Below are 19560 nucleotides of genomic sequence, written 5' to 3'. Positions count from 1 at the left end.
TCTCAGCTGTCACCAGGCTCAAAAGCATTACCGGAGGAGCTACCCCTCAGTATACAAATGTGTTACAAAGAGGACAAACTCAAAATATCCTTGTTAGTAGTGGAAAGACCCAGAAGAAATAGATTTAAGCTGTGTCAGGTTAAACAAATATTAGAAGTAGAGCTTAACAACTATTGCAAAACATTTTCTGTGACTATTCATTCAGATTCCTAAACAAATTCATTGTGGCCATGATTGTGCCCTTTTCATTTTGCTTTTGCAATCATTCACATGATCAGGTTATGCCAGCATGTACACTCATGAAAAAAGTGAATTGTAGGCTTGCATGTTTGAATCCTAGTGGAAAGCAAATTTTAAATTAATTTTCCTTAAGCGTTTGTCCCAGAAATCTGTTTTTTAAGGGAAATGCACATCCATTCAAGGAACAGAAACAATATCAATACACTTATCACTTTCCATCTATCTAGGTACCCCACAACACATTATCTCATAGTTGCAGCAAAGCTTGAATAGCAAAGTGTAGAGTAAGCAACATTTTTAAAAAACGTACTTTAATAGTTTTGCATAAAGAATAAATTAGAAAAAATGCTGTCTTTGCACAGATATTCTTTGAACAGAAGAGGAAGTAAAATACATCAGATATTTATTTGTTACTAATTATTTACTCTGTGAGGTGCAAAGGAAGGCTGTGTATTGCCATCAGTGGGGATGCTCAGGATTAAGAATAAGCATCCCAGGTTTAGGAAAAATTAAGCGACTCCTACTTTGGTGCTGGGGGATATGATGGTATAACCCATTCAAGGACCCTTCTAAACCAAAAGACTCTGACATTAATATATATTCCAGCAAGACCAAAAGGTGCCTCTTACAGAGATCAAACAAATGCCCTATCTCACTTGGGCGAAGGTCATGACCATGTTGCTGTGGCCAAGAGCAGAGCCCTGCCCTCTCTGGCAGGCACAGAGGTATAAGGAAAGGGAGGCAGGAGGGAGGGAACTCTCGGGTTTCTTTAATCTCAGCTGACTAGCTGCTGTCTTGAAATGTTTGTTTGGAAAAGTTAGAGTTATTCTTTGACTTGACTTGGTCTGTAGGTTTCTGCTAGGTCGGAGAGGCTGGTGTTCCCTTTCATTCTCTTTAAAACAAGCACAGATTGCTGGACAGTACTTTTTAATTCATAAGTGTAACAGTGGGTTTAGTGTGTCCTTTCAATCTTGCTCATCATTGCTATCTTAAATTGTATTAGGCTGTGGAGAAAGGGTGGCCTTCCAATTTGTGAGGATGAAAGGCTGGAAGCTGCCACACAGCCCTCCCTCCATAGGACCCTTCCTCCCTTGGTCTAAGAAGTTTAGTCTAGTGGACAAGGCAAGGGACTCAGTGTTGGGAGACCTGGATTCTATTCCTTACTTTACCTTTGATTCACTGAGACCTTCGGAGAGTCACTTCACTACTCCGTGCCCTAGTATCCCTATTTTTAAAATGGGGATAATCTCTCCTACTTTGTGACTGATTTGTTTTAAAGCACTTTGAGATCCTCCTGTGAAAAAAGCCTGAGTCCCACTACCGGAGAGGGTAGCTATGCAGGCAAGTACAGTACTATAATTTACTCCCCTCCAGGCCTGCTGCTGAATGGAGAGGGGATATCAGGCAGGGAATTAATAAGATGACCAAGGGTCCCCAAACTTCACAGTTCCTACTGGTCATTTATTTTATCTGTTTTTAAGGCTAGCCCTATGGGTAATCTTATCTCAGTCACAAAGATTGTTAATCTCTATGAAAACACAAACACCTCTGTTTCAGAGAGGCTTAGAGCTGATGAGACAGCCATTAAACATGCTTTTGAGTCCGTGCTGTTCCTCTTTGTAGTTTTATAAGCCACGTGAAACTGCTTGTTCCTGTGAACTGCTCCAGCACTTCATATTGAAAAATATTAGAAAGAATCATAACATTTTGACATACATTAAATTACTCTCTTTAGTGTTATGGCCGCAAGCTCCTTAAAACCTTTACAGGCTGGTTTACACAAGTTCTGTCTGACAGAAGAGAGGTTTTGTCTTGACATCTTGTGAAATACTGAGGATTTGTCAGATATTATCCAATTTAACTAGAGTACTTTTTTTTTAAAGGACAATTCATAAACAAATAGTCTATCTTTTTGGAATGTGGAATTAGCTTTCTGGGGTCTGTATGTATTTGGATGGTAATGAAAGAAAGACCTGGTTTTTGCTTATCGTTGACAGTCTTTTCTCATGATTGAGATATTTCGTTTCCGTCTTGTACAGTGCTATGCAATCATCAAAGATGTCTTGATTATATTTCTCCTTGAACAGGCCCCTGTAATGTTAGTGGAATTTATGTACATGCACTTGTTGGGGAGAAAAGAGTATGTCCCATTAATTTAATGGAACTTGCATACGCAACTCTTAGGCTTTGTCTACACTGCCTGTCAACAATACGAACACTGCTCATAGCGGGTGTAAGTATTTTGTTGGCAAAAGTGCCGACAAACAACGTTTACACTGCCCGACTTTTAGTGACAAAGCCGTAGGTGAGGTTGGAAAGAGCCCAAAACAATTCAGATATGCACAAGGAGAAGGAAATTAATTTTCCTTTCCACCTAATATTGAGTTGCATATGAGCACCAGAGAGGGAATAGTCCCCAGTTATGTTAATGGATGTTAGTGCCTTTATTGAGTAGTATAGGTAGGCTTGGAAGAATTAGATTTTTATCTGCAGATAACATAAACATCGATTTCACTTTACACACACAAATTGATGATAAAATATTTCCATTTATGATTGAAATTTATGGATGGCAAAGAAAAGTGGTGCTTGAGAACTTACAGTTTGAATTAAGGATATTTGCTTTGTATATTTTGACATGATTTTGACAATTTGTTTTAACGGTTATGAAGCTTTAACTTTTTAAATTTCAATATTTACTATCATTAAATGATTGTCTGATTCCCCATTGTCTGACTTCCCCCCATAATTTCCCACAACATGCAAATTTCTTTTGATAAAAATAGAAAAAAAGCTTATAAATAAACCTTGATATTATCCATTAAAATTATTAAAAAAAAAAATCAAATTCTGCCAGTCCTAAACATAGGCATCCTTGATCTTCCTATCAGATACGGAGCTTGCCAGGCCAATTTACAGCAGCCTCATCGGTGAAGTTCAGAGCCCTCAGACCACCATCAAATCTGGTCAAAGGGCAGTTGTCAGTGATGTGTGGCATTGTCTGTCTTTGACCACATCGGCATGTAGTATCCTCTTGTTGCCCCATGTGCGAAAGCTGGTTGCATTTTAAACTTGAACCATTCAAAATCAGTTCAGAAGGACTCATGAGTGGCATGGCAAATGGAAGGTGGATACATGCATGGTTGGGCCAGTTATAATAGACTGGTTGTGGATGTCAGCTGCAGATCATTCTTCACGCCATGTTGATGTTGCAGGGAAATCTGAGCAGGGCAAGCAGGTCCACAATGGTTGCCTCAATGACAAGCGTGGTCTTGGGTAATCAAAGAGGTCTGTGTATAGTGGTAGGCATAGGTTTGCCCTGATCATCTCAACCATTCTGGCTTTAGTGTCCTCATATTGGATGTGTGGAGGAGTGATGTTGCTTAACTCGGGGAGCCAGAGTATTGGTGTGGGTAGAAGCATCCCAATTACAATGTGCATGGTTGAGTACAGTTGTGTGTCAACTGATTTGACATGGGATGAATGGAGCCAGACTGGAGCATAGTATTCTGCTGCAGAGTAACAGGGCTAAACTGAATGATCAAAGAGTTTGAGCGTTTGCTCCCCACAAACTGTCAGCCCATTTTCTTAGAAGGTTATGTGACCTCACCTTAGTCACAGTTTTACTCAGGTGGTTAAGAAGGTATGTGAGAGATCTATCTGGGGTTACTCGAAGGTAGACAAGGTGGGAATCCTGTTTCAAGAAATGTCCATTGAGAAAGATAGTCAGTTCTTGGTCTGTTCTCGCATAGTAAAGACAGAACACACTAAAAACTGTCTTGATCACACTTGGTTGTAAATACCACTCACTACTGTATTTGGCCATCTTAATCAAGTGAGCTTTTAGGAAGTCTTCAAGTTCCGCGAATGACCGTGCTTGGATGTCTAAGCAAATGTCATTTGTGTATGTGAACTTGCAGAATTGGGTAAGTGGAAGGTCATTTGTGTACATGTTGAGAAACATGGATGCCAGCACAGAGCTTTGCAATAGACTGTTGGTTTGTCTTTCCCACGCACTTAGCTCTGTCTCCCATGTGCATTTGGAAACACCTGTTGCAGAGGAGAAAGTCAATGACATTGACTACTCATGCTGGGAATGCTCTTGACAATTTGACTAGAGCCTCATGGCCAGACCATGCCATGTGCTGCTGTCAAGTGCACAAATATGTTTCTCATCTTCAGGTTTTTCTGAAAACCATTTTCAATGACTGTTGTCAAAACCAGCACATGATCACAGGTGTTCTCACCTCTCCAAAAGCCTGCTTGCTCAATACTGTATATTGACTCCACTTCTGGGAGATGCGCTGGCTTCCTTGATGTCAGTTGATGATAGTAATGGGCATCCAGAGGGAACTGGCCTATTTTTTTATGTTAGTGGGGCCTATAATTATACACTGAGAGGGAAAGTGACTAGAGTTTAAAGGGTTATGGCATGGATTTTGAACATAGTTAAATTATGGTTCGCTCCTTTATATACCATGCTTTAACCATGTCAGGGCATTGCCATGCCACTCTCTCAACATAATTCATAAATGAAGATGGGACTCAAGGTGAGTATACATTTTCTAAACTCAGTTTGGCTCACACTGTGACCACATCTGTATATACATTGGTTAAGGGAAATAGAAGTAAAATTGAGACTTTGTGGTTCACTAGCATACAGCCCTGTGTTCTGTGGAGTTCTATAGCACTAACAACTGATCTCTTTTCATTAGGAAAGTAGAGTTTGGGGAATTTATATGTATGGGAAAACATCCCTGTGAAGGGACAGCTGTTGACCTACAGAAATATGTACAGCATATGGCTCACTCTCCAAAATGAGACCATGCAAGAGTGGCCCATGGTTGACGGGTATGCGTGTGTGTGCGGGAGAGGGAACACACTTCAAAGTCTCATGCCTATATTCTAGTTCCACTTACATGTCTGCTTTCCAGCTGGATTTGCTCTGGATTTACTGCAGGATGTTTGAAAATTTGACTCCTTGTTAATTCTAGGCAGACCATATGATTAATGGCTCCCCTTATTTGTAATAAAAATGAGTGTATTGGTGTTTCTGCTTAAATTGTGTGTATTTCCTGCTTTAGTATTGTAATTGTGATTTATTGTCCTAAATCATGTAAGTTTAGGATCCATTAACTTTCTTTGGAGGTTGGAGCTGGGGGTGTACTGGCATGTGAGTCAACTTCTTTCCATGGATGGGCTGCTCCTAAAAGGATAAATTCAAGCCTCCCCCCCAAAAAAATCAGCAATAAAAATCAACAAAAATGGCTTATCTCTTAATATAATCAAAATAGGCAGATTTTCTGTACTCCCCTTTTGGTTGTGAAGCAGCAGATCTTACACACTGAACAGGGGGTGTATCACGTTTGGCGGCTGCTTGTCTTTCTGTAATAGAAATATGTCAAATAACTGAAGAGCATTCAGAGAAGAGCAACCAAAGCAATCAGAGCGCTGGACAGATTGATTCATGAAGAAGATTAAAATAACTTAATCTGCATAGCTTGGCTAGACTAAGGCTTTGTCTACACTAGCCTTTTTTCTCTCTGAAATTTCCCTCTGTAGCACTGTTCCCATAGTAGCAATGATGCAAGCTCTAGGAAAGACAAGGATCCAGCATCTGCTGCTGTTTTAACTATAGTGTTACCTAGATCTGTTTTGTGCAGAATTGGATGACATGATGATTAAAATATTGAGGGCTGCTCTGTGCTAACGCTGCAATGATGGGAAATTTGAAGGAAAAAAGGCTAGTGTAGACACTCATTGAGTAAGTGGGGACTTGGTAACTCTTGGGAAGTACTTGAAGAGGGGGAAGGGTTAATGTAGGGCGGAATATGAATATGTAATGGAATGTAGCTGAACAAAAGAATATTTGAGATGAATATCAGGAAAAAGTTCCTGACTATGGAATCTGTTGGACTGTTGAATAGTCTCTCTAGGGAAGTGGCAGAAGCCCCCTTCCAGGGCAGGATCAACCCAATGAGTGCCTTTAAATCCACCCGGAAATTTAATCTGTTAGATCTGGCACACCACTTTGGTGGTACATCAGGAACAGCACAGAGATCAAAAGGTTGTAGTCCTGCTACATCCCTTTTTCATGGAATTGTTTCTTTATCTCACTTCCCCACCAACTGGCTGGCACCCAGATGCAGCTCCTCACCTAGGATGTCTGGCACAGTCACAACTGCTGAAGGTGTACCAACTGGCCATTAATAACTCATGCATTCCCTGCTTGTCCTTCTGTCTGTGCAGCTTGCCTTGTGCCTACCTCTCAAAACAGCTCCATTGTTGAAGTCATTTAAAACTATACTGGATAAAATACAATACTTAAGAGCAGAATTCTGCATTAGTTAGGGGATGGACTAGATGTTTTCTTTCTGTACCTTTTGTAAGTCTGTGGCTGGATTCATACATCTGTGCATACTCCTGCAGATGTTAGCAGTGATCTAACAATCTTGGGATATAAATGAAGAAGTAAACAAAAGGCATTTTCATTGTGGCTATGATGCTGGAAGGCCAGATGCCAGCTCTTGCCCAGGTTGCAGGCATTAGCTAAGAACTGAGAAACTCATAGCTGGAGACCAGACCAGTTTACCTGTATGTTAAGATTTGCTCAAAATAGTTATTAGTCTTATAAGGATGTATTTAGTGTTTAGATGCTTTGAAATGCTTGTAAGTCCCTGCATGCGTTAATCTCACTTGTAATGTCGGTATTCCATTTTATAAGAAAATACGGAAGTTTTGCTTAATAACTTTGAGAATGTTTGCTCTGAACTTGTGAACCCAACCATGCAAATCATTCTCCCACCAGTAACGCTCAATATCAATGAGCTATTTGGATGTAAAACAGAAACTTGCCCATTTAATAAACATCTTCTACCAGCCTGCTCATATTGTTTACCAATTTCATAATCCAGTGTCCATGACATCATCATTCACAGTCATGGTAGTGAAAACAAAGGATTGAAACAGCAAAATCAGGAAGGAGGAGGAGTTTGACTGGAAAGGAGAATTTATTCTGTTTATATACATACAAAGATCCTGGTAATTGCCAATGATGGGGGTGGGTATGCGGGAGAGGGAGGGAGAGCCAAGAGAGTATGACAATTACTCATAGTTTAGATAAAATGCTGTAATTTATAAAATTTGCCTGAGTTTGGCAGTCTGTGCAAATCTGGCTTTTCAAAGCTTTATACAGGGCTCTTTGTTTAGGGATGTTGCTGGACTGGTTTTCTGTCAGGCAGGTGTAGAGAGCATTCAGGCTGAAACACAAACACCAAAGTCAACTCCTTATGGTGGCAATCTCCAGAGTGACTCAAGGAAATAAAGTCAGCAATGTCTCTTGCTACAAGCTGGTACTGTACATGCTACTCCTGAATTATTTTTTTTAACTTTGTATCTGTAACTTGATCGTCTCTTAAAAACTAATTGTATGTCAGAAAATGGAGCACAAAGGCTCCTCCATCTGTCCAGGTTGGATGTGGTGCACAACGGAGCATATCCGATTTGCAGTACCTCTTAGGTAATCAGATTAATATCTCTCGAATTGAATATACCCTTTTGATACAGAGCCTTTCATGTGCCTCCCTTCACGTCTCACATTTTGATGAAGCTCCATGAACTTTTAGTAATTTCCCTGAAATCTATATGCGGACGTCTGCACTCGTTTGAGGAGTTCTTGGGACTTGTATAATTAAATATGTTTCTGGCACTCTCTTAATGGCATACTCTCCCCTGAGTGAAAAACGGGTCCAAAATCTGAGGTCATTTGTTTAATTTAAAAGCAAAGGTTATGGAACAACAATTTCAGGCTTCACCAGCCAAGCCCCCGTGGCTTTGAAGGAAAAAAATCTAATAAATTTGATGTCCTACGCACAAAATAAATTAACCATTGTGTCGCTTTTAAAATGATATCAGATTTCAGGCAGGTTCCCCCTCCCACTCTGTTCCCTGCTCTTCTTTTCATTTTAATTCTTTCTCCACTTACTATGTTTTCAACGTCTTGCCTGGCTTTGTTACTCGCTGTTGTTCTTGCATAGCAAACATCTGGATGAAGTTTTGTCAGCTGCATTTGAGGAAGAACTGTAAATGATGCAGGGTTTTTTTTTGTAAAAAAAAAAATTATTCATAGAAAGTCTGAAGTCAGAATCATGTTTTAAATGGTTTTAGCTTCTGGCTGTTGGTTCCCTAGGAATGCACAGTGTAAGATAGTTTGCTGCTGTTTTCTCAAGGATACTTAGGGTGGAATTATGTAATTCCCCATTCTTCTTCATGTGCTGTCCTTATGTGTATTCCACACATGCATATGTGCCATGCACCTGAGGTCGGAAAACCCTGCAGTTAGTGTCCATTGGCCTGCACTCTGGACAGGGCCGGCTCCAGACCCCAGCGCGCCAAGCGCGCGCGTGGGGTGGCATTTTAACTGGAGGGCGGCAGGCGGGTCCAGCGGACCTTCCGCAGTCATGCCTGCGGGAGGTCCAATGGAGCCGCGGGACGACCGGACCTCCCGCAGGCATGACTGCGGTGGGTGCGCTGGTCCCGTGGCTCATGTGGACCTCCCGCAGGCATGACTGCGGAAGCTCCACCGTAGGCGCGGGACCAGCGTCACGTCTTGCGGGAGGTCCCGCGGAGGCGCGGGACCGGCGCCCGGCAGCGCGAGCGGCGCAGCGCGCCGCCCTGCTTGGGGCGGCGGAATTCGTAGAGCCGCCCCTGACTCTGGAGCTCCTTTTGCTCAGTACCGAATGTATAAGGGGAGGTGCAGAATGACCGGCTTTCCAGTTCCCTCTTACCACCACATGGCCTGAGTCAGCATCATCTATGTTTTAAGCTTCTTTGCACTTTCTTATCTGTAAATATAATTTGACATAGTTCTTAGTGTTTTAGTGTGTTTTGTAGTCTATTATAGTTGGTGTAGATTAATTTTTCCCCATCTTGGGAACACTCTCCATTTCCCCCACCCTTTGGGTAACGACTGTGCCGAGAGTTCCAAGATTTTAGAACTGTGTCTCCTGTCTTCGCTCTTTCTTAATCAGCGATGAACACCAGCACTGTCTCTACTGACTTGGGGAGGCACATATCTCCACTAACTCTAGTATCTGCCTCTCCTTCCCTCCCTGGATCCAAGAGGGACAAGCCTCGATTGAGGAAGTACCTCATAGAGAAAGCCATGAGACCCCAGTCGGACCCATATCCTATTGTACATTGGCCTCAGTCCTTGAGCAGCGCCCCTCTGAGCATGAGCTCCAGGGAAGAGGTCAGATCTGATAAACCCAAAGACCTATGGGATCAGGCTTCTCTTGAGAGTAAGGGACAGTCTCACAGGTACAAGAACAGATTGCACTCCAGATCTCCTCCCAAGAGAAGAGATCCTTCCCCAACTCCTTCCAAATCAGGCTAGTGCTCTCACTCAGGTCTTAAAGACTTATGTCTGCTTAAGCCTCCTGACCACAAGGGTAAAGTAGCAGGAGAAAGTATCTAAGGCCTGGTCTACACTAAGGGGGGGGTTGAACTAAGGTACGCAAGTTCAGCTACGTGAATAGCGTAGCTGAATTTGAAGTACCCTAGTTCGAACTACTCACCCGTCCAGATGCCGCGGGATCAAAGTCCGCGGCTCCAAGGTCGACTCCGCCACCGCCGTTCGCAGTGGTGGAGTTCTGGAGTCGACCGGAGCGCGTGGGGAGTTCGAACTATCGCGTCTTGATTTAGACGCGATAGTTCGAACTCCGAGAAGTCGAACTCTCCGCGTTGACCCGTGCGGTAAGTATAGACCTACCCTAAGGGTACTGACTCTGGTACCAGCTAGTAAGCCAATGAATCAACCTCTGCCGGCACTGACCAAGAGCTTCAGGTGGGACTCTTCTCCTCTGACTGTTCTGTCGTGATTATGTAAGGCCCTGCAGACCACTGAAACCATGGATGTGCTGGATTCAATGATACCAGCTAACTACTGGGACCAAGTGACCTCTAGAACTGAGACCTATGCCTCCCTGGGGGATATTTTTGCCCTCCCCTACCTACATAATCCCAACTATACATATAAAATGATGGGGTCTAAATTAGCTGTTACCACTCAAGAAAGAGATCTTGGAGTCATTGTTGATAGTTCTCTGAAAACATCCACTCAATGTGCAGCAGGCAGTCAAAAAAGCTAACAGAATGTTGGGAGTCATTAAGAAAGGGATAGATAATAAGACAGATAATATATTTCCTCTATATAAATCCATGGTACACCCTCATCTTGAATACTGTGTGCAGATGTGTTCGCCCCATCTCAAAAAAGATACATTGGAATTGGAAAAGGTTCAGAAAAGGGCAACAGAAACGATTAGGGGTATGGAACAGCTTCTGTATGAGGAGAGACTAATAAGACTGAGACTTTTCAGCTTGGAAAAGAGACGACTAAGGGAGGTATATGATAAAGGTCTATAAAGTCATGACTGGTGTGGAGAAAGTAAATACTCCTTTTCATAAAACAAGAATTAGGGGCTCACCAAATGAAATTAATAGTCAGCAGGATTAAAACAAACAAAAGGAAGTATTTCTTCACACAGTGCACAGTCAACCTGTGGGACTCTTTGCCAGAGGATATTGTGAAGGCCAAGACTATAACATGGTTCAAAAAACAACTAGATAAGTTCATGGAGGATAGGTCCATTAATGGCTATTATCCCAGATGGGCAGGGATAGTGTCCCTAGCCTCTGTTTGCCAGAAGTTGGGTATGGGTGACAGGGGATGAATCACTTGATGATTGCCTGTTCTGTTCATTCCCTCTGGGGCACCTGGCACTGGCCACCATAGGAAGATTGGATGCTTGGCTAGATGGACCTTTGGTCTGAACCATTATGGCTGTTCTTATGTTCTTAATCTCCTTTATCTCCTTTGCTTTCGGGTCCAGGCATTCTGAGGGACATTTTGACACCAGAAGAGGAAACCACCTTGAGGAGAGAAAGCTACTCCCCCCACTCTGTCCATGAGCTGGAGACTCCATCCACCATTACTGACAGTAGCACCAGTGGATCAGGTTCCAACCTTCTTGTCAGCTGAATGTGATATCCAGAATGAACCATCAACTCAACAAAGAGAGATTAGCGTGGACAGCGCTTCTTGACTATCTTGGACCTATCCTCCACCCAGACAAGATTACCTTCCAAGATAGCTCTGGTAGCCAGTGCCCTTGGGGTCCTCCCCAACCAGCCTTTGAACGATCATACTGGCCCTGTTGGGGTCCATGGGATCCCTGTACACAGCACTCTGGATCTGTGCAAGAGTCTCACTGGACCTCTTCCCCTAGACAACAGCAACCAGGTCTGTCAGGAGCCAGATCCAGTGGTACCGATGGTACTGACAGACATATCATTCTCATCTGATGATGCAGTTGCCCCAACTTTGTCATTGCTGTCGGATGATCACCGGCAATAACAAGTACCATAGGCGATGAGTAGGTGGGGGTCTAATGAGGGGTAAAGTGCACCCCCCACTCAGATTTTTGCTTGGCCTGCCAATGGAGGGAGAGGGGCTCTCTTCTCTTGCAGCACCTGCCCCCTGGCATGCTTGGCCCCTGTACCTGGCAGCTGGGCCTGGGCAGGGAGCAGAAGGGGCAGGACCAGCCACTTCTCAGGCCAGTCGCTTCTCATGCGTGCAAGAGCCCAGCTGGGGAGGTGGCAGCAGCCTTCCCTGTCTGCTTCTCACCTGGGACTGGCTGCCGGGGACAGGGGCCGAGAGAGCGGGAACCCACTCTCCTCCCCAGCCAGGTTCTCCTAGGCAGCCTCCACGCTGCACAGGGCAGTTACCTGGAGTGGCCAGCTTCAGCTGTCATGAACAGTGGCTCTGTCCCACTCCACACCTGGGCCTGGCTGCCAGGAAGAGCGGCCAAATGAGTATCAGAAAGTGCAAGTCGTCTATGCCAAGTACTCTTGCAGAAGGTGACTGTTGAACCTAAAATCCCACTTTAGGAAATTCATGATTACTGATACATAAGCTCCTGGACATCCTACAGCCCTCGGGACCCAATCAAGTCGCTCTCCCAGTAAACGAGGCATCATGGAACCAGCCAGAGTGGTGTGGCACACACCTCTATCATGCATCCCAGTCCCCAAAAGACCTGAAACACAATTCTTCATACCTGCAAAAGGGGCAGAATTTTTGTTCACCCACCCTACCCCCAACTCCCTAGCAGTATAAGAAGATGCAGAAAGATCCACGCAAGAACACCCCAAGACCACCCCTGCGGACAGGGCACCAAATGACTTGATCTTATAGAAAGCAAGGTGTTCATATCCACCAGCCTCCAGTTTAAAATTACTAACTACCAGGCCCTGTTAGTGAAGTATGATTTTATGAACTAGTCAAAATCATGCTTCAACCACCATTCCAGAGGACATGAGTCCATGTTGATGACAGGTTCTGCTCGATAACAATCCAAAGCAGTGCGGACCGACGCATGTTTATTTTAGTAATCTGAGTCAGATGCCACCAGCAGAAGGTTGATTTTCTTTTTGGTGGTTTGGGTTCTGTAGTTTCTGCATCGGAGTGTGGCTCTTTTAAGACGTCCGAAAGCATGTGCCACACCTCGTCCCTCTCAGATTTTGGAAGGTACTTCAGATTCTTAAACCCTGGGTTGAGTGCTGTAGCTATCTTTAGAAATCTCACATTGCTACCTTCTTTGCGTTTTGTCAAATCTGCAGCGAAAGTGTTCTTAAAATGAACAACATGTGCTGAATCATCATCTGAGACTACTATAACATGAAATATATGGCAGAATGTGGGTAAAACAGAGCTGGAGACATATAATTCTTCCCCAAGGAGTTCAGTCACAAATTTAATTAATGCATTATTTTTTTAACGAGCATCATCAGCATGGAAAGATGTCCTCTGGAATGGTGGCCCAAGTATGAAGGGGCATATGAATGTTTAGCATATCTGGCACATAAATACCTTGCAATGCCAGATACAAAAGTTCTATGTGAATGCCTGTTCTCACTTTCTAAATAATAAGTGGGCTGCATTATCACCCATAATGTAAACAAACTTGTTTGTCATAGCGATTGGCCGAACAAGAAGCAGGACTGAGTGGACTTGTAGGCTCTAAAGTTTTGCATTGTTTTGTTTTTGAGTGCAGTTATGGAACAAAAAAAATCCACATTTGTAGGTTGCATTTTCACGATAAAGAGATTGCAGTATAGTACTTGTATGAGGTGAATTGAAAAATACTATTTCTTTCATTTATCATTTTGACCGTGCAAATATTTATAATAAAAAATAATATAAAGTGAGCAGTGTACACTTTGTATTCTGTGTTGTAATTGAAATCAATATATTTGAAAATGTATAAAAACATCCAAAAATATTTAATAAATTTCAATTGGTTTTCTATTGTTTAACAGTGCAATTAAAACTGAGATTAATCGGGATTAATTTTTTTAGTTAATCACGTGAGTTAAGTGTGATTAATCAACAGCCCTAATTTTTATGTGTGAACAATCTCTGTTTTGAACTGTAGAACCCCCAGCTATTTAAGCCTTGGTTTCTTTTACACAGCTCTGCCAATGTGCCTCAACCTTTTCCTGCTTTGCTTAACTCCTTGCAGTTTTAGTATGGGGCCCACATAGCTCAGCCAATGTATCTCTATCCTGACCTTCAGCACCTATGTAGCTTTGCTAGTTTTTACAGCAATCATTCCTGAGTATCAGAACCCCTGGTTACTTCAGTAATGAGCCCTTATGCCACTTGGTCAATGCACCTCAGGTTTCACCTGCAGCACTCTTCTTATAGCCAACCTGAGCCTCTCATGAGCAGACATCGATTATGCTAAATGCTGCAGTGGGTTTGGGACCTGTAATAAAAAACTTTGAGATTTGAACTCTTGGGAATACATCCCTATTCCTTTCTTCTTTCTGCAGTGGCTGACACTTTTTGTGCTTGCTGGGTGTGTTCACAAGTAATGAGACCTGCATTGTGAAAGAGAAATTAGACACTTATCCTGTTAATTATTAACCTCTATGGCCTCATTCACTTCCTCTGTCATGCCTTTATTGTAGCTTATTTGCTCAGTTCTAAGAAAAATCTCAGTGGCATTTTATCATAGTTTTCAGACATCAGAGTACGTGGGGAATGAAGCAGATATGGGAGCTGGGTTTCTTTTTCTGACCAGTCACCTGTATAAACATCTATCAAGAATATGTGGAATCCATTAGTGAGAGTGATGGTGTAGTGGAATCATAAATAGTTTTCCTATACATTGCTTGCTAAAAGAGCCTGTATATCCCCTACTCCAGAGATTCTCAACCTTTTTCTTTCTGAGACCCCCGCAACATGCTATAAAAACTTCACAGCCCAGCTGTGCCACAACTACTGTTTTTCTGTATATAAAAGCCAGGGCCAGCATTAGGGGGTAGCAAGCAGGGCAGTTGCCCAGAGCCCTACACCACAGGGGGCCCCACAAAGCTAAGTTGCTCAGGCTTTGGAGTCAGCCCCGGGTGATGGTGCTTGGGGCCCCAGGCTGCAGTCCTGCATGGTGGGGCTTTGGCTTTCTGCCCTGGGCCCTAGCAAGTCTAATGCCAGCCATGCTTGGAGGACCCCTGAAACCTGCTCACAGCCCCCCAAGGGCCCTGGAGTCCTGGTTGAGAACCAGTGCTCTAACCTCTAATTGTATATCTCTGATAGGTGACCACCTTTGCCCTAGCCAGGTGTGGAATGGATGAAATGCCCATCCATACAGTTGCTTAATCAGTTCTGGGCCTGGAGCAATAGAAATGGGATGTCAGATCTCCCATTTGGACAATTAAGGACCATAAGAACGGGCATAGTGGTTCAGACCAAAGGTCCATCTAGCCAAGCATCCTGTCTTCCAATGCTGGCCAATGCCAGTTGCCCCAGAGGGAATGAACAGAACAGGTAATCATCAAGTGATCCATCTCCTGTCATCCATTCCCAGCTTCTGGCAAACAGAGGCTAGGGAAACCATCCCTGCCCATTCTAGCTAATAGCCATTGATGGACCTATCCTCCATGAACTTACCTAGTTCTTTTTTGAACCCTGTTATAGTCCTAGCTTTCACAACATCCTCTGACAAGGAGTTCCACAGGTTGACTGTGTGTTGTGTGAAGAAGTACTTCCTTTTGTTTGTTTTAATCCTGCTGCCTATTGATTTCATTTGGTGCCCCCTAGTTCTTGTGTTATGAGAGAGAGTGAATAACACTTCCTTATTTACTTTCTCCACACCAGTCATGATTTTATAATCCTATATCATATCCACCCTTAGTCATCTCTTTTCCAAGCTGAAAAGTCTCAGTCTTATTAATCTCTCTCCTCATATGGAAACTGTTCCATACCCCTAATCATTTTTGTTGCCCTTTTTTGAACCTTTTCCAATTCCAATATATCTTTTTTGAGATGGAGCGACCACATCTGCATGCAGTATTCAAGATGTGGTTGTGCCATGGGTTTATATAGTGGCAATATGATAATTTCTGTCTTATTATCTATCCCTTTCTTAATGACTCCCAACATTCTGTTAGCTTTTTTGACTCCCTGCTGCACATTGAGTGGATGTTTTCAGAGAACTATCAACAATGACTCCAAGATCTCTTTCTTGAGTGGTAACAGCTAATTTAGACCCCATCATTTTATATGTATAGTTGGGATTATGTAGGTATGGGAGGGCAAAAATGTCCCCCAGGGAGGCGTAGGTCTCAGTTCTAGAGGTCATTTGGTCCCAGTAGTTAGCTGGTATCATTGAATCCAGCACATCCATGGTTTCAGTGGTCTGCAGGGCCTTACATAATCATGTGGAACACCCAACTGGCACAGGCAGTTCTGGTTTCCAGACATTCTGCAAATATTAACCTATCCTTCCATTCGTATCCAACCTTTCCCAGATCTGCTATCTCAGGAGAATGGTGGAATCAGACATCCGAACCTGGACTCTCTTCATTTCATAGCTTGGTGTTTGGATAGGCGGCAGACCTAGAGCATTCATATTTGGAGGCTATTCAAACTGTTCTCCATCACAGCAGAAAGGACTGCATCAGAAAAAGCTGTCTAGCTAAATAGAGGCGTCTCTTTCCACCTGAGTACAACAGAAACAATTATCCCCCGAGACAGCAAGTATTCCTGCTATTCTAGGTTACCCCCTTACTCTCAAGACATCAGTCCTTTCTGTTAGCTCACTGGGGTACACCTAGCAGCAATGAGTGCCTTCCACCTTTGGATAGAGGGCTATTTTATTTTACTCACCCAGTTACAACCAGATTGCTGAAGGATCTCACCAGGACCTTTGCACCAGTAGTGAGGCGAACACAACAAAGGGACCTCAGTCTTGTACTCTCAATACGTACCAGGCCACCTTTTGAACTAGTGGCCATGTGCTTGATGTCTCACCTGTCTATGAAGGTCATCTTCCTTGTCATCATCATGTTGGTTAGTAGTGTGTGTGTGCGAGGGGGCACTCATTACCAACTCCTCATATGTTGAAGAGAAGGTATCCCTTTGAGTCCACCTGTAAGTGGAGGTTCTTTGAGACGTGTGGTCCCTATCTGTATTCCGCTATCTGCCCTCCTTTCACTCTGCTTCAGATCATGACTGGGTTCACAGTAGAGAAGGAACTGGAGAGGCAGTTGATCTGCACTACCCTCAGTGCTGAGCATGAGGAGATCCAGAGTGCAGGCATGGACCAACAGACACTACATGCAGGATTTTCTGGTCTCAGGCGCATGCTGCTCATGGGTAGTCAAGTGTGGAATACAGATAAGGGACCACACATCTTGAAAATCCTCAGTTACAGGTAAGTAACCTTCATTTTTCCACAGGCCCCTTAATTATGCACTCACAATCTTTGTGCGATTGTGCTTCAATCAATTTATAATGTCAATATGTTACACGGAAAAACATCAGAAAACATTTAAGACAAGTTAGGCACTACATTTCTGGGTGATTAATAGTGTGGCAGTATGTGTAATGATTAATGGAAAGGACTGAGTGTCAGTATTCCTGGGTTCTGTTCATTCCCAGCTCATACCACCAGATTACAAAGTTGGGGATGCTAATATTTCCTTACCTCTCAGCAGGTGGGATGGGGGTTGCCATGTTGTATTTTGAGGCTTAATTAACATTTCTGAAGCTCTTTGATAAGCTCAGCTGAAATGTGCTATAGAAACCTAGTTTGCTACTTGAGGCAGGCACCAGGCTGGAAGAGGAGTGACTCTCTACAGAAATATTTCTCGGTGCCCAGCACTTACAGAGAACTATGCAGTGAGAGTGTTTCTGCTAGAGGACCATGTGAATGGAGGTCATAAGTGAAGCTGGAATTTAGGATAAACCTCAATGCATTCAAGCTATGTAGTATCAAGCAGTGAGAGGCAGGGGCAGGGCAAGAGCACAAGCTGCTGGAGAGAGAGTTCACAGTATGCCTAGGTTATGTGCAGAACACCCACCAACCATTGTTTGGGGTTTCCAGTTTATTTTACAGTGTCTGTTGCTTAACCAGAATAACACAAACCTGCAAAGTCTCTGGCCATATTCTCTCCACAGTTTAACATTCTGTAAATTCCTAACAAAACAACATCAAAGAGGGATGTCTGCTTTAGCTTCTGGTCAACAAATCCCCATCTCACCTCTTCCTGAGAACAGCTTGGCCATTTGTGGAATTGAAATAATGGACTCGATGAAACAACAGTCTAATCTGAACTAGCAAATCCTGTGGCTCATGTCCTGGCTCTGTCCCCTTTGTGCCACTCTGGCATTGCAAAGGAGATGGGAAATTCATTTAAATAGTTAGCTGGGGATGCCTCTTATGTAACATGTAGAGGAACTCCTGGGTGGTGTAAAGTCATAAGTGGCTCTATGTGCTCCACGCTTGCCCCTCCCCTCCATGAGGGGCATATTAGGGGAAGCAAAGGGAATCTCAGGACCCTGAACCAGCAGAATGGCCCTTAGCAGGCCAATCTCAGCCAAGTTAGCTGCTGCTGTAGTTTGTGGTTGGGGCTTAACTGCCCCTCCACCCCCGCATTCAGGATTTGAGGGGAAGACAGGTGGCAGAAATCCACCTACAGTATGTCACATTAATGTGAAAAGAGAAGGAAACAGCAAATAAGATTTGCTGCAGTTCCTATAAAGCGATGGAGCTTCAGTTGAATGCAACATTATAAAATCTTTGTTAGTTCCCTCTGAAATTGTGATACCTGATTTGCTTTTTATGCAGATATATCTGGTAGTGGTGAACAATATTGTAGTCTCTCTGTTTAATTAGGGCCTGCTTGTGACCCCCCCACACACATTGGTGAGCACTTACTCTTGTGAGTAGTCCCATTGAAAACCTTTGAGAACTTGTTATTTAATGTCAGTTGTTTAATCTCTAGAGCAATGTTGTTGCTTTAAAATTTAGTAGCAGTGATAGGCATGAAAACCTGCAACCTCTTTAAACTGAGTTCACTGTTTCCTCTCTGCAGTGTGGTTTCCTCCTTTGGCACCTTCAGAGTGGAGTGGTACTGGGTGTTAGTGAGATCACATGCCCTATTTACACTTAGATGGAAAAGACTGCGTCACAAGCGTTTGAAGCAATGTGGGGTTTTCTTACCTCAGCCTCCTAAATCAGACTTCCTGTGAGCACCTGATTACCTATTTTGAACTCTAAAATTATCTTTCTAGCTTTGATGCTGCCCTTTGTTTGAAACTTCCTATTCTGCACTTGCACCATTTTAATACAGCCTCTGTTCATTGTCTGTAATAGAGAATTTCTGGTAACACTGATGCAGAAAGGATCAAAGAATAAATATTAGAAGTTCGTAATGATGGTCCATTCATTCCTGCTCGCCATAATTAGCTTCTGAAGAAAACAACTCCCTGACCGTGTCTGCTGCTTCTTTTTATCTCTGTCTTCTCTCCTTATCTCCAGGATCATCACATTCATGCAGCTTCTCCGCATTCAGATCCTCACAGAGAGACCACAGCTGCTAACCCATGACATAAGAGCTATCACAACACCATAAAGGAAAATCCTCTAACCTGTCATCTTTTTCTGGGCCTTCTAGTGAAGTGTTTCTCAACGACTGGTCCATCTCTCTGACACTGTTGAGGAGGGCAGCAAGCCAGTCCCTGATATCAAAAAGGTTGTCAAACACTGTTCTAGTGTATTCTTGTTTTGGCTGCAAGTGTAGGTTGTAAGTTCCTCAAGGCAGGGACTGTGCCTTCTTTTATGGCTTTTGTAGCCCTGAGCCCACTTTGGCATTTAATTAGTAAACTGAATATTAATTTAGTACATCACGGTTTTGTTTGTTAATATGGTGCCTAGCATTCCCTTGGCATGCCCTTTCACGTGTCACTCAGAC

At 43.3% G+C, this 19560-nt stretch overlaps 1 protein-coding gene across 15 annotated transcripts in view; it reads left to right on the top strand.

Annotated features, from left to right (window-relative positions):
- The window catches only part of RAD51B (RAD51 paralog B), a 610326-nt gene that overhangs the window by 280787 nt on the left and 309979 nt on the right, over positions 1 to 19560 (top strand). Inside the window, exon 11 of one of the 15 annotated variants that reach the window (XM_045014341.1) lies at positions 11133 to 12693. The exons of the other annotated variants lie outside the window; for them this stretch is intronic. Coding sequence (XP_044870276.1) covers positions 11133 to 11281 — 149 coding nt within the window. The 3' untranslated portion in view covers positions 11282 to 12693. Of the gene's footprint in view, positions 1 to 11132; positions 12694 to 19560 lie in introns of those variants that run through there. 15 annotated transcript variants of the gene reach the window in all.

This window comes from Mauremys mutica, chromosome 4, assembly GCF_020497125.1.
Source record: "Mauremys mutica isolate MM-2020 ecotype Southern chromosome 4, ASM2049712v1, whole genome shotgun sequence".
Taxonomy (NCBI): domain Eukaryota; kingdom Metazoa; phylum Chordata; order Testudines; family Geoemydidae; genus Mauremys; species Mauremys mutica.
The sequence above is the reverse complement of the archived record's forward strand: the minus strand, read 5'-3'. Positions and strand labels throughout refer to the sequence as shown.